This window comes from Schistosoma mansoni, chromosome 2 (genome assembly GCF_000237925.1).
Source record: "Schistosoma mansoni strain Puerto Rico chromosome 2, complete genome".
NCBI lineage: Eukaryota > Metazoa > Platyhelminthes > Trematoda > Strigeidida > Schistosomatidae > Schistosoma > Schistosoma mansoni.
In genome coordinates, this window is record NC_031496.1 from 23,438,397 (window position 1) to 23,454,256 (window position 15,860).

Genomic DNA, 15,860 nt, shown 5'->3' on the forward strand with positions numbered 1-15,860 from the left:
GATGATGATGATGATGATGATGATGATGATATAGACTAATTGAGCATTTCGTTTGGTCAATTTCAAAAAAGTGCAGTTCTGTGTAGGAAAAAATTATTTCTCGATATGATCTATTTGAATAATCTTGAATTTATTTAAAAGCAAATACCTTAGTAATATTAAAAGTTTACTGTTAAATACCTTAGACGTTATCTAGATGAACTAAAAGGATGCTCGAAAAAAACTCAGCGCTTCAAAATAACGAGTTGAAATTTATCTTAATGAAATCCAAGAAACAATCAGGAATATTTCAAAAATTACATAGAAAGGAACATTTTTAAAATAAGCGTAATTAGAATGATAAACTGATAATTATTAACAATTATTCTAACTATAAGCAAAGATGGATGGTGGATAGCAGTGGAATCCAGGACGTGCGTTTCGGTGTTTAGAGCAAAAGGTACTGGGTTCGAGTCACAGAGTGAACATCAACTCTGAGATGCAGGTACATCCATCTGACGAGTCCCAAATAGAACGAAACGCGCGTCGAACTTGATTCCACTGCTATCCACTATCCATCTTTGCTTACTATGCTTGTGAATTAAGGATATATCGAGGCAATACGCACAGTATGCACATATGCCAATAAGAGACTGACCAGTTTCAGTCCTAAACATTAATGGGAAGATACAAACAAACAATACTAAGTAAATTTAATTATTCTAACTGCTGAAGGTTCTCTAAATATGATGAATTTTAAAATAATTAAGGAAACTAATAAGAGATTACAAATAACTAAAGCAAATAATAGAAAATGGCAGTCAATCCAATTAGGGCAAAATATCTTCACCGTTAGATAACAATGAACCAAATCAATATGGTAAAACCTCATAACTGATTAAGTGATACGTAAGTAATTGAAACAATTCAGTCAATGACGAGTCAGTATGAATAAGAAACATTAGGAGAAGGATATGATATCAAGGACTAATATAGATTTGAAAACAATAACTAATAATGATTAATGATGGTGAAATGGGAAATGCAGCTTATGTAATACAAAATCAGCATAAATAAAACTAGAAAAATTACTGAATAAGCATGTTCAACATTAATTACCAGGTTTTCAAAATTGATATTGAAGTTTAAAGCTGTAAATATCATTTACCTTTACAAGTACTTCATAGATTTTCTCCTTCCGATAACGTGTTCAACTAGAAAATGTCTTTTCTTTGTTTTTTTTTTCAAATTGGATGCAGAACATGTTATGATTCGAAGGTTTCAAAACAGTAAGCATTATGTCATGTCTTTCAATATTATGTCTACAGAGCGCTCAATTAACTTGTGCTTGGTACTGAAAACTTGGATCCGACGACGCGTAGTGAAAACACAGAGACTGGTGAAATGGACTTATTTGACCTAGGAAATAAATTAAACCATGTCATACGACTAACCATCTATAACTTATTGACTAAGTTACATAATTGCTACTTCTCGAGATATTATTACACGATACAGAGGATTAAAGAAAATCAGTTATATGTTATTCTTACTCCAACTGAATGATTCATTGCTCGCCACATCACGTTGAGACTATGATAGATTTTTTCATATCGATTCCAACCATGAAAGTTGTATAAAATTTATTTACCATTTCCTAGAAATTTTGTTAACAGAATATAGTTTAAGTACTATGGGTGAGTATACCATAATGTCACCTTACTTACTACCCTACTTATATGATCGATATTTCATAAATACTATACTTCATTATAAGTTCTTGGCATTTTCGGAAACTCTATACTATAATAAATGTGGTAGTTCAGAAAAAAATCTGGCAAAAAAGATTAGCAGAGAAACAAACAGTTTTAAAGAACTTGAAAAGTATCTGAAGATCTGTTCGGCCTTATGAGTAAATTTTCATTTACCAATACATGCATTTGTAAATCATAACACTTTGAAGGTACTTTTTTCTATAAGCTGGATATTTTAATCGCACAGCTTTTATTTCCTCTCCCAATGACGTAAACCCACACTATAGTGAGAAACTTCATGAACAACACAACGCCTCTGAAATTTACATTTTGAGCTAAATATATCCTCCATCACATCAACAGTAAATAACAGAATGTCTCAATTATACCAGTAATGACTCTCGAAAGAAATTCGATTGTTAGCATCACTTATACAATAATATCTACACTTACATCCGTCCACTGAATACACAAACTATGAACATGAACAATGAGATGGGAATCTTGATTTCTCGTAACATAAGTGATACCTTAGACATGTTGGATGCAAGTAAGTTCAATATTTACACCTAAGAGTGAAGTATCCCTAAAACACTGATTAATGTATTAGATTGTTTCTTCATATGTTTTTCAGTACACCTAAATTCAACAGGACAGAAAACAGTGCAAGAAGACATTTGATTAGCTGCAACCTTCTTGGTTGTAGTTCACACTATGTTGATATGGCGAAAGTCCCACGGCAGCGGAGCAGTTACATACATTTTACATATTTTATTTTGTCATGAGTTAAGTGTCATTCCCAATATTTCATACTTTGATCTCATTTATCCCTTTTGAAACGAATCTCTCATGCTTCAACCCCCATTAATGTTGAAATCACTTCTTCTCCTTGACTTCTTATCTGAATTGTCACTCTTTCGCTGTCCTGATGTGAAGTGCAACAAATTGAATCGATGCAAATTTGAATAAGTGGTAAAATGATTTCATCTTAAAAGATACGATATCTGAATAAGTCTCAGATGTACGCGTAGAAATGTACTGATGAAATGCTCATCGAAAACTTAGCTTACTTTGTGTGAAACAATCATTTCGTATTAAAGATCGTTTAAGATATTTGAATGTATCCAAATATCTCTATTATATTCATTTTTAAGACATTATTCAAAGTTCTTGAAGACCACTACCAAAATGTTTTTTATAAATTGCCAATATCAGTGGAATCGATTTAGGACTGTTCGGTTAGATATACCTGCATTCCAATGTTGCTGACCAAACGAACACCTAGTAGTATTCACCACTGTAAACACCAGAGCACTGTATTCTAGGTTATTGATTCACTATAATTACCACCATTAGGAAAGTTGTGGTTAACTTTAAACGTTTACTTTGTTTACGTATTGATATTTAGGAACCAATTCGATTCCTTTCTATTGGTTAGTCTAATGGAGTTTAAAACCACTGAGAGAAAGTTCCAATACTGATCAACAATAACATATACATCTGGAAATGACAAGAGAATCCATACCAGTTTATGATTATGATCCGATTGTCAAAATAAAGGATAGGTGGCACATAAAATTGTGATTTATAAGTTATTTTCAACGAACGTTTGTCACAGAGTTGATTATGCTGTTAAACATAGGATACATGCAAAATCCATAATTGAAGGTTGCAGTATTCTAGAGCAAAAGATTATTTTTAGGAAAGATTCTGCAATAATCATCAATTTTGTAAGTATAAATTTGTCTTCAATAAATAATGTATAAAAACACAAAATATGCTAAAGTAGTATAGCCACAATGTAACTTGAGTTTCAAAATGGTCGGTATCACATTTCTGGACCTATGGGGATAAAACTGAAAAGTTCTGAGTAAAGAAAATTCTACATCCCATATTCTCCCACTAGACTTCATCAAAAACATAAACATCTTTTAAACGCTAGGACTATTAAAAAATCTGTTCAGGCGTCCCGAATATTAAAGGCCGGCAGATATAAATCCTTAAGATTTATTATTATTGGAGTTCCTTGTAGATTATCGATCATTACAAAATCTATCTAACCTGGTGTAAAAGCTCATGTTAATCTTTGAATTATTAAGCCTATCAATCAAAAAGGATTTGCTTAGTCATGGATAAAATGTTTCGCAAAATGACATTTATCAATTAATACTACTCATTAGTAGTTAAAAATATTTGTATCATATCCGTGCTCGGAATGATTGTTTTAGCACAACTGGATTATAGGTAGCAATGAATTCCACTCCTATTTGAGTCAGGGCGTAGTTGAGACCTACTTCAGATGTACAAGATACAGTTTATATTAGTAGATTTCATAATAATAGACATAACTGTTCGTACAGTATAATGGTAAATATACATCATTGTTAATATTATATTGTAGTGGCTGATACTATGTCAAGCCACGCAGGTTATTCTAGCCTCTGAACAGACCAATCTATTCATTTTTCTGAAGTCACGTTTTGACCTTGTCGCCTATTAATCCTATTTTTATTTGGGTGTATATATGTTTATTACCTACCCTATTCATTATGTGCCTGCAACTTAATTTTCTCTGACTATAAATATCGAGTCACGCTTGATTAAATCAAGTTGGCTCACTCGCCTTCTCCACCTGGCGTCATTTTGTTTCGCTTTCCTCACTTCGTTTCTCCTATTGTCTATTTCAGATCAGTGAGTTTACGAAGTATACGAATTCGAAATCCACTATCGTATTTGACTTATTTTATTATCATTCTTTAACGCGAATTAAGTCTATAATAATACACGATGGTTGGCGGCATGTATATTTTGATGACAATTAGCATACGGTCTGAATGGAGTCAGATATAGGTACCACAAGAATGTGACTCCCGATATATGATAATAATCTAATTTGCACACACACACACACTAGCTTTTCACCAGGTAAATGCCTTCGTATTTGTTCGAGGTGTTTTACATTAGTGGTCAACTTGCTACGTATATATGAAATATTATCAAACACTTTAGACATTCGATTTCTCTTCAAGATCTTTTTGAAAAGACTTGGCCAGCATGGCTCATTCATCTCAGTAGCACTACCTTTCATAAAATTCTTGTGATTACAATCAAAGGAATATTAAGTGTAATAAACAAAAGCATTTTACCTACAGCTGAATATAAGTGAGAGCACCAATGACTGTTTTAAAATTAATGCGCAAAAACAATATTAGAAAGAGCCCTGTATCATCAGTTTTATTGGAAACAAATCCAAGTATATGGTATCATTCTCCTTTCTTAAAAAAAGATAACGGGTTGTATTCTGGAACATACCATAAAATGCCGAACTGCTACCTAGACAGTGGATTGATTTAATACCAATTAATTGAAGAAAGGTATTAATCATATTAGATGGATAGATATCCAAGTTCAAAATGGGTAGAATAATGTTCGAAGTTTCGAATATGAATTTCATGTGATACGTATGCTTTAATTGCCGTACATTCTTTATCAGTATTTCTTTGAAATATATTGTGTCAGGCTCAATTTTATTGCTCGTGTCAAGATGTGTGAAATGAACTGATAGGAATAAAGTGAACCGGAAATTACCCAAAAATGATATAGAATATTTGCATCGAAAACAGAACCGCAAAACTCCAGTTTAATCAGCTATTACTTTAAAAGAAAACCAAATTAGATCAATAAAAGACGAAGTTCAACTACAGGTAAATAAGGAACACTGCAATTGTTGTTGTTACAGAGGAGACAATATCAACGGATTAGATGGAATACATTTCATTCTGTAAACTATTAAAAGCTTTAAATATCTTAAAATCCCATAGCCAATAATGATAAAGGATCACTGACTTATAGTTCCGTGATAATAGGCCGGATCGTTTGTATGTTATACTGAAAGAGATGAAAGTCAGAAATCCCCAAACGATGAATTAACTGAAAGATTAACTTGTTCAAAAATGTTATACATTTTCTCCTCTTTATAAATCTTAGTAAACTAAAAACAATCATAGCAGAAAATCATGAATTCAGTTATATTTCGTGGATTGTCGTCGGCTGCTTATAACTTGAAAACAATAATACTAATCATCGAAAGCACGAAATGTCTTGATTGAATAATAAGATAAAAAATAAGGATTCAAAAGTCGTCCATATGGTTGTTTAATTACAAGTTGACCATATAAATATTCCGTAATGTAAAACAGACAAAAGCATGAAGACAGGATTTTAAAACTGAGAAATAAATATTTCAGGTCATGGAATACTTAGGACAAAAGAGATCAATTAGCCGAGTAAAGCTCATATAAAAAGAAACTATAAGTAAGGGTATGAAAAAGAGCCTCATATACCTAACTCTTGAAACGGAGGTCGCCAAAGTAACGCGCGATTAACCAATATCCTTTTGGATACATAAATTTGGTTAGTTTTTTTATAACGATGACTTCACTAAAGTGTAGCAAACTCCAATTCATTTGCTTGCTAACTATCTGGAAATATTTTGAGACAACGACATCATATCCATCGTCAAGTGAACGATAATAATTCCATGGCTGAAAATATGCTCTTTCTAGTTATAACATATGTGAAACGTCCTCAGGTATGCGGACAACAACTCAAATTTCTACTAACAATGATATCACTGAAACCAGTTTTGTATAGCGTAATTAAGCTTGTTAGTGAAGGTTGCTGAATGAACTATGAGACTTATCTGACAATCTCTAACAATACACAAACTGCCTTTTAGTTGTATCCTTATTTATTATTTAACATTCCAAAGTTATTCTATTGGTTAACCGGTTAAATTCCGTAAAGCATCCATGAGGAAGAGCAAACCACAAATTGTTCGCATTATTTTTTTAAATATCTATGTGTCACAAACATGATTAGTATTTTATTTACATTTTTAGAGTATAACTGCTAAGTCCGAAGAAATTTTATTGAAGAATACTACACATGCACACTAAACCCTAGCAATTTGCTCGTTACCTAATTTGTCTTTACTTCGATGCCATTAGAAGTGAAAATGAGTAGTCCTATTATTAGTAGTAGTCGTAGTATTATTACTATAAGCTTGATCCATTACTATAAACTTTCTTACAGAAAGAAATTCTCAACATCTGTTGTGCAATATTACAATGAATACCTTCTTAACATACATTCAAGTTGTAATTATTTAAAAATTATATTTAGCGTTTATCCAATAGTCATGCCTGCCACTCATCTTCAATGATAAAAGTTTACAGCTAGCTTATATTTTATTCATCTATCAGATAATAAGCGCATGAATCTCAAAAAATTTTTTTAAAACGTAAACAAGGAAGTGCAACGTCTCAGTAACATATTTTGCGTATTTAGTATTGTGATAAATTGTAAGCCTTTCAAAATCCGCGTGAGTACATACAGTTAGGACTCATTATTATTCGGTTTATTAGAATATTCGCTCGGTTAGGAAATAGGGGGCTTAAAACGTCTGAACAAACCACCGTAAGCATGAAACTTGAGACTGAAATTTGAGAATACATACGACTCTAAAGGAATTTAGTTTTTGCATTTATGCGCAAAATTACTCTAAAACTATGACATTTTGGATATTATATCACCGAATTAGTTAAAAAGTATCATACGGATCAAAACAGCAAGACTATAAGTGTACTGTACAAAGCATACGTTGATTTCAACCACACAGGAAAACAATTACCAAGACTTGGTGGATACATAAGACATTTCGTAGCATGTTCCAACCTATTGATAAAGAATAATCTGTTCGGTTCTAAATTAGCCCAACTAGTTGATACATATCTGGTAAGGTAAGACAACATCAGATACATATAATATACACGCCTCTTTGAACCTATGAACAGAGATCATGAACTCTGACGAATTACAAGTGCTATTACAAAATCCATTCGTGTAAGAAGCAAACTGATAAAGAGATAATTACGACTAATTTTTTTTTCTCTTATGTACATTTCACAAAAAAAGTGTAAAACATAAAGGAAGGGCTTACAGGCGTCTATATACAACACATACATACACATGCACATACCAATTTAAAGAACCAGTGTGATAAGACTAATCATACACACACATAGAAAAAAATAGTAATGATAGATTGTTTGGATAAAGAAAATACCAATATTTTAATATTAATTAAGAATTAAATTAATCCATGACGCTTCTTGTACTCTTGTAAATTTAACAATCGACGATTTGGTTTTCCAAATGGACCGTTCATTGGTGTCTGGGGACTGCCATTGATAAAATCATGAGTAGAATTCGCAGTACCACGTGATCTAGGACTAGTTGAATGTCGTACGTCAGGATTAGTTGATCCTGTGCGTCCGTTGGAATTCGCTTGATCATTATTCCCATCCAAATCCAAATCAATATTTATTTCAAAATTATGTATTGCATGAAGAGAATCATGCGGTGTGGACAAGTTGCTATTATCATCTCCCAATGACCAACATACTGAATCAGGTGCTTCAGTTAGTATACTATTACTTCCCATTGGTGTATTCAATAGTGAATGTTTAGATGACATGCTTAGCTCTGAATCAGGAGTTGGTGGTGGAGGTAAACTTTGATTTAAATCACAGGTAGAAGTATTTGATTGAGCTACTACTCCAAGCTGTAATGAAATTAACCAAACAGTAGTCATTAGGCAACCTTTACTAGTATAAGTTCACAAAATGTTTATTCGTAATTCTTAAATTGATATTTAAAATATATACTAAATACAAAAAAAAGTGAACTAATAGTTAAAATACACGTGATTTGACTGAAATTTTGTCAATATTCATAGAAATGATCTTCCCAAACATGCACACTTGAAGCATAAAATCCCAAATTTCAGTATAACTGATTATCCAAAAATAAATAGATTAAGATCAGAAGTTTTTGTGGAGATTTCAGTAACTTTATAGTTGAAATCATGAGTCCATTGAAGCTAGACCAACATGGAAAACCTGGATGCGCACTGCTGAGGAGTCAGTCCCACAATAAGACGAAACGGTCGTCCAGTGCTTCCAGGTTTTCCATGGTGGTCTAGCGTCAATTGACTCATGATTTCAACTATGAAAATAGATTAAGATCATTGTAAATCGATGCAACTTCATGATCATAAAAATGATAAAGTTAGTTAGATAAAAACAAATAATCATTCACAAAAAGACATGGGATGATAATTTTTATTTGAAAAATATATAGAAGAAAAAGTTCAAAATAGTTTGAGATATTCTAATCAATCTGAACTCTTGATCTTTAATATCTTGTAGATAAATTTGATTCATTATTATTATACTAAAAAATGACTTTTATTCTTGTGTTAAATTTCTGAGATATTGAAAAATGCTTAAACCATATTTGATCAATTGATATCTTTATTAAACTTCAAGATTAATGAATTTATGTTTCTATCTAATACAGCTGATCAAAAGTAAAAGTCACTACCAGCTTTGACACTGTTTTTTAAGAATCATTTATTATTTATTTATATTTAAACATAAATATTGGTACAAAAAAACACCAGATAAATATGCACCTCACAAATCTCATTTGATTTGTATGAGGGCTGTGATACTGCCCACGTACCCAAACTGAAGCAGGTGGTTTTCTTAAGGGGCCACACCCCAAGCCTTTGACCTGAAGGTCTAGTCCACAAGGCAGTGGAGCATCTTAAGGAGATACAGTCCTATGGTAGCCGGTGACCAACGATTGATTCGTACGCCATTTATTCCCTCAGGATACTGGAGCCCATGTGCACCATTGGTTTGGAATCAGGGTTTTCCAACTCCCCTAGGTGAACTTTCCGTGTCCACCAAACCGGTTAAAGCGCCGGACATTCGCTTTTCGTCCTCTCAATTTCGTAAACAACACCCCCGCCACGAGAAGGCAGTGAGTAGGACTTCCCTGACAGAGGCTATATATTCATGTGGCCATGTGAGAGCATTTCGAGAGGGAGAGCGTACTCTCCCCACTCTCGGCCGTACCAGGGAATTTGAGGGCTTTTAAGTATCAGTGATTAAGAAGCCATTTTTTGAAACGCTAAGGATCTGGATACTCTTTTAACTTTGATCACCACTCAGTGAATGGAAATCTTGATATAAGTAACACGAAATGGCAAGTTGCAATTAATCTGATACTGTTTGGCAGTTAGGCTTGTTGAGTACACTACATGATGCCGTTGAATAATTGAATAAAATACATTTTAGCTTCCTTAAAGCTACTTCCATAATTTAATCCCCATAGATAAACCATGAAAAAAGGTAACGAATTTCTTTTCATTTCAAAATAATCATTCCTTTAAATGTTACAGAAAAACCATAGATGTTGCTCGATTACATAATAGTTATTCATGGATCGAACAATTAAGAGATAAAAGAATGTAATTGTTAGATAAATAACATACTAAATCAAAGACAATGTTAAATTAAATGCGCTGTACTCACAGATATTAAACACAAAATACATATAAACAGATCTAGGATAGCTTAGATATTAGAACATAAGCACCCAAAAAACTTAATTTATATAATTCTTACTCTTTTATGACGTAAATTCTCCAAATATTTCTTAGTGACAATCACCGGTTGAGAATGAACACGTGTAAATGGATCTTCTTCCTTAGAATTCAATGCTTCTTCACTTTCTTTGCGAATAGCTTCTTCAGCTTGTTGTACACTAAGTGCACGATTACGTTGATTTATAGATGTAATTGATTTAAAACCTAAAGTTCGACGTCTTTCAATTCGTTCAGCTTGAGATTCAATTTCTTCTATTTCACTATCTAAATGTTTCAATAATTCTGTATCTCCATCTGTTTCTGCTTGCTCTCGTTGTTTAATTAATTCCGCTTTGCGTAAAGCAAAATTTGTTGGAGCTTTCTGAAAACGACGTTTGGATTGTATGATCTATGAAGTAAAAAAAGATGGTAAAAAAAAGATATCAATGTATCACTACAAACAAAGTGAAATGTAACACCTACTTTAAGCATACATGGTAATATATTACAGCAAATAGATTTCTCATTAATTGAATGTAAACTTTATGAATTAACATTGTTATTTATTTTATCATTGTTAGTTGTAATGGATTATAATTTCAAGAATAATCTATGATATGAGAACAATCAAAATAAACAGACGAAACGGCCGTCTAGTGTTTTCAGGTTTTCCATAGTGGTCTAGCTTCAATTGACTCATGCTTTCAACTATGAAACAGAATTGTGTTTGGTAGATGAAATGGCAATGATATGATGTAACAGATAGACTGATATAAAACAAAGGATCACTAGCCATAAGAATGGCTTTTCTTCTTCTCTAGTACATACAATTAGCGAGAAAATAAAGATGATTGGGATTCACGGGTGATTAGGAGATTAATAGTAGCGTTAATCATTAACTAGCCGATAATTTAGGATCTCACACACTGTCAAGTTTAATTCTTGACCACCATAAGTAATTTTGCATATAGAAGTTTTCTACCTGCTCTTTGTTCAACTATTATTGATCCGCTTGCAAATATTTTAATGGTTATTATTTAGACTTTATTGCTATTTACCTTGTTAACCTGTTCTCATCATCTCACCGGTAAACGAAGTCATTGACAACTGGATTGAGTAATGTTAATAGGCGTTGAGGTCCATATGATTATCATAACCAATGGTCAGAGACTCTAAAGGACGTGACTCAAAATCGTCTGCAATGACACAGGTGCATCTATCCCTTTGTCTTCAACCAAACTCTGAGCTTCTGAATTCCTCATAACATTTTTGTGTTTTTACTTCATTGATTTATTTGCTCTCAAATCATATTTTCGATGCCTAATCTTTCCAATCATCATTCATACTGTTAATGCCTCTACTATTCTGGGATTCTGTCTGACGATATAATCTGCGTGCTAATGTGTTATGGCAACTTGAACCGATGTACACAAGAACCAGATTCTACGTAGTAACTGACTGACTAGTCGACCATGTTAACGTGGTACGAGAACTTGGGCTAATGCATATTCTTATTAGGTTATAAGTTAATTGTGACTGATTAAAATTAAACAGTTTGCAGCTACTATGTAAATTAAATGACATTATATTCAAATGTAAAGTTTGATAAGGATCTAGTAGAAATAAAAGTATTTCCACACCTCGAGATCATAACTTTTCACAAGATCGAAAACATACTTTACCGAAAAATACTAAATGATTGCTAATAAAAGATCTTGAGATATCAGACAAATAAACACAGTGATAACTGATATTTTGTGACTAATTAGCCTCATTAAATTCTTGGATCAACAAAATTCGGCAAATACTTAATAGCAAACCACCATACGAGTCACTTTTCGGTGAACCAGAATGCCGATAGCCAGTATCAAAAGTATTCTAAAGTGAGTACACATTTACACTACTCACCACTGATATGGGACGAGATCATTATTTATAGTGGATCTAAGTGACAAGAAACAAGCGAAACAACATAACAAAAAACTTTGTTGAATATCTAACACGTATATGTTGATTTCATTCAATAAAATAACTCGTTAATCATACATCATGATAAAATTAATACAGGCATATGTGAAACAAACCTGTTCAACTACGCGTTCATCTCGAATAGGACGATTTATTGCTTCAGTAATTTCAGCAGCTTTATCTCGGACAAAATTCAAAGTTGGAGGTTTCATATTCGCAAGATGTATTCGCCGCATCCAGCTGTCAAATTCATCTTGCTGAAAATCAGAGTTTGAAATGAACGCCAGACGAAATGTGCTTTGATCTTTTCCAACACGAACTACAATTCCTTTATTAGTTCTACAAAAAGCAGGATCCTTGGTGTATATATATATACATAATGTAGCGATTATAGATCAAGCAAAAAACATTACTCTAAATATATATATACATATGCAGTATATTCTGTATTTTGTATTAAGTGCGAGATGTAGCTGCCGGATGTAAATATGTGTATTTGATAACATGTATCTTCGAAGAAAAACAACTGACTCATTCATAAGGTACTTCAGTGTGAGACATACTAAATGTGAGGACTAATAATACTGCGATGTATGCTATGTTGACAGACATAGTATGTAACACTAACCAGAAGTGCAATATCTGGTAGCAGAAGATTGAGAGGATCGAATTGAAGATAACAATAATGTAAATGAAGAGTAATTGTAATAACAACAGAATCCAAAAAATCATAAAGCATGTAAAAGACAACTGAAGGAAGATGTGCAAATAATGTATTTCATGTACAGTTTTCATATTTTACGAAGGAACTCCGTAATTTTGCATTAAACAATAAATCAGTCTTCCCCCACCTGAGTTCTTCGTTCACCACAATATTACCCGGTTTCTCAGACCGAAGTACACGATTAACCACTTTTCACTAGATCTTGAATGCAGTATAGTTCTTTCACTTTCGACAGTTTCTTTTTATTTCTTGGTCTTCCATATATATATATATATATATATATATATATATATATATATTGTAACCCTAGATCTGACTCCAATTGGATTGTATGCTGATTGTCATCGAAATATACATGTCGGCTATCCTCGTATATTTCATCGAATTAAATCGTGTTAGTGAATAACGAGGTTAAATAAGCCAAATACGAGAATGGATTTCGAATACATATATTTTGTACACTCACTGATCTGGACAGAAAATGAGAGGGATGAAGCGAATAGAGGAGAGTGAAGAGAAATGACACGCAGTGGAAAGTCGTATGACCCAACTCCCTTTAACCCACCGTTATTCAATATTTATAGCCAAATAAAAATAGGTTGCAGACATATGGTGAATAAGATAAGAAGTGTACACACATACGCTCCCTAAATGCCATGGTACGGCCGAGAGTGGGGAGAGTACGCTCTCCCTCTCGAAATGCTCTCACATGGCCACACGAATATATAGCCTCTGTCAGGGAAGTCCTACTCACTGCCTTCTCATGGCAGGGGTGTTGTTTACGAAATTGAGAGGACGAAAAGCGAATGTCCGGCGCTTTAACCGGTTTGGTGGACACGGAAAGTTCACCTAGGGGAGTTGGAAAACCCTGATTCCAAACCAATGGTGCACATGGGCTCCAGTATCCTGAGGGAATAAATGGCGTATGAACCAATCGTTGGTCACCGGCTACCATAGGACTGCATCTCCTTAAGATGCTCCACTGCCTTGTGGACTAGACCTTCAGGTCAAAGGCTTGGGGTGTGGCCCCTTAAGAAAACCACCTGCTTCAGTTTGGGTACGTGGGCAGTATCACAGCCCTCATACAAATCAAATGAGATTTGTGGGGTGCATATTTATCTGGTGTTTTTTGTACCAATATTTATGTGTTTAAATAAATAAATAAAAAAACAGTCAGGGTTGATAAGTGAATAATTAACAAGGTCAAACCGTGACTCAAGAAGAATGATATATATATATATATATATATATATATATATATATATATATAAACAGAAAACAGTTGGAAATTTATGTACCGAGTATCACCAAGATCGTATATTTTAGGAGTTTCCACGACATCCACAATTTCAGCACAACGATAAATCGGCACACCTTGATGTAATCCTATGTTAATACGCACAAAACATCCTTTTATCAAGTCCTGTTGAAAAAAATAAAAAATATGTAGTAGTCATTTACAGCCACATGCATGGAGATTAATTCTAGCAAAGCTTACAAATTATGACCAACCAAATAAACATATATATTTTAAATGCTACAAACTCTAACCTTATTATAATTCACCTAAACACATTATTAAATGTACAGTCGACAGATGGCAGTTAAAACTGAATGGACTTCACTGATTGTTAGCGGGAGTGATACCACCTCTTTATTGACTAGTAGATGAACAAATCGAAAGCACACACCAGTCATGCGGTCGCAGGTGGACCCTAACACCAGGTCTTACACCGAATCATACGATTGGCTGTTTCTTAGTCAATTAGCGTTAGCAGGTACTTGGAGAAGACCTTTGTATCTTTTCGCGTGAAAATTCAGTCAGTCAGTCAGCTACAACGTAGGACCAGGCACATATATGCATCGGTCCAAGTTGCCATACCTCGTTAGCACAACAAGATCAACACCGGATTCATAGAAGTAATTAATTTAGTGGTGGTAGTATATAAAGAAAGGTTGTATATAAGGATATAGTACAGGAAGGAAGAGAGATATGAATCAATTTTAATCTCATAGTTTAAGGGAAGATAAAGAGTGTATACACCTACGCCATTGTGATCGATTCTGAGCCATGTCACCTAGAGTCTCCAACCATTGGTTACGATAGTCACGCGGACCCCAACCAGGTAGTCTGCATCTACCAACATGGCTCAGGCTAGAAGTTAGTGACTTCAAACACTGATGCCATGTTTTGGTTTGGCCGCCCCTAACTCTCTTCCAACCATCCCCAATACTAGTCATCATAGCGCGTCGTGGTAATCGGTGTTCAGGCATACGTAACACATGGCCCAACCATCTCAGTCGATGAAGATTCATGACCTCATCAACTGATTTACCATCGTTCCCTAATACCCTGTGTCTAACCTCATTATTACTTACCCGGTGATCCCAGTAGATGCGAGCAATATTTCTAAGACATCTGTGGTCAAATACTAGTAACCTACGAGTATCTTCTACTCTTAATGGCCATGTTTCACAGCCGTAAAGTAGAACAGAGCGAACTGATGCGCAGTATACTCGTCCCTTAATTGATAGACGGATATCTCGTCTTCGCCATAGGTGACGTAAGTTGGCAAAAGCCAAACGAGCTTTTTGAATCCGTGCTGAGATTTCGTCAGACACCAACCCATTAGGGCTGATCAGACTTCCAAGATAAGTGAAGTTGTCCACGCGTTCGACTACTTCACTCCCTATCCTTAGTTCGGGTGTTGACGCAGGCCAGTCCTGGAGTAACAATTTACATTTGGATGGGGAGAAACGCATCCCAAACATCCTGGCATTATTACTGAGTTCCAACAGAAGACTCTGCATTTTGTTAGCGTCTTCACCAAACAGGACTATGTCATCTGCGTATTCTAAGTCGCTTAGTGGTCCCCCTGGTAGGAGATCAATTCCTGAAAATTCAGTCGAAGAAAAGTTATTTCCAGCAACAGGTCTA

At 34.1% G+C, this 15,860-nt stretch overlaps 1 protein-coding gene across 1 annotated transcript in view; it reads right to left on the reverse strand.

The window, feature by feature from the left end:
• Positions 1–7,683: 7,683 nt before the first annotated feature.
• The window catches only part of Smp_161170 (hypothetical protein), an 18,819-nt gene continuing 10,642 nt past the window's right edge, over positions 7,684–15,860 (reverse strand). Inside the window, exons 5-8 of the mRNA XM_018796141.1 lie at positions 14,221–14,345; positions 12,315–12,537; positions 10,271–10,639; positions 7,684–8,358 (exon numbers count right to left, since the gene is read on the reverse strand). Coding sequence (XP_018650384.1) covers positions 7,885–8,358; positions 10,271–10,639; positions 12,315–12,537; positions 14,221–14,345 — 1,191 coding nt within the window. The 3' untranslated portion in view covers positions 7,684–7,884. The remainder of the gene's footprint in view (positions 8,359–10,270; positions 10,640–12,314; positions 12,538–14,220; positions 14,346–15,860) is intronic.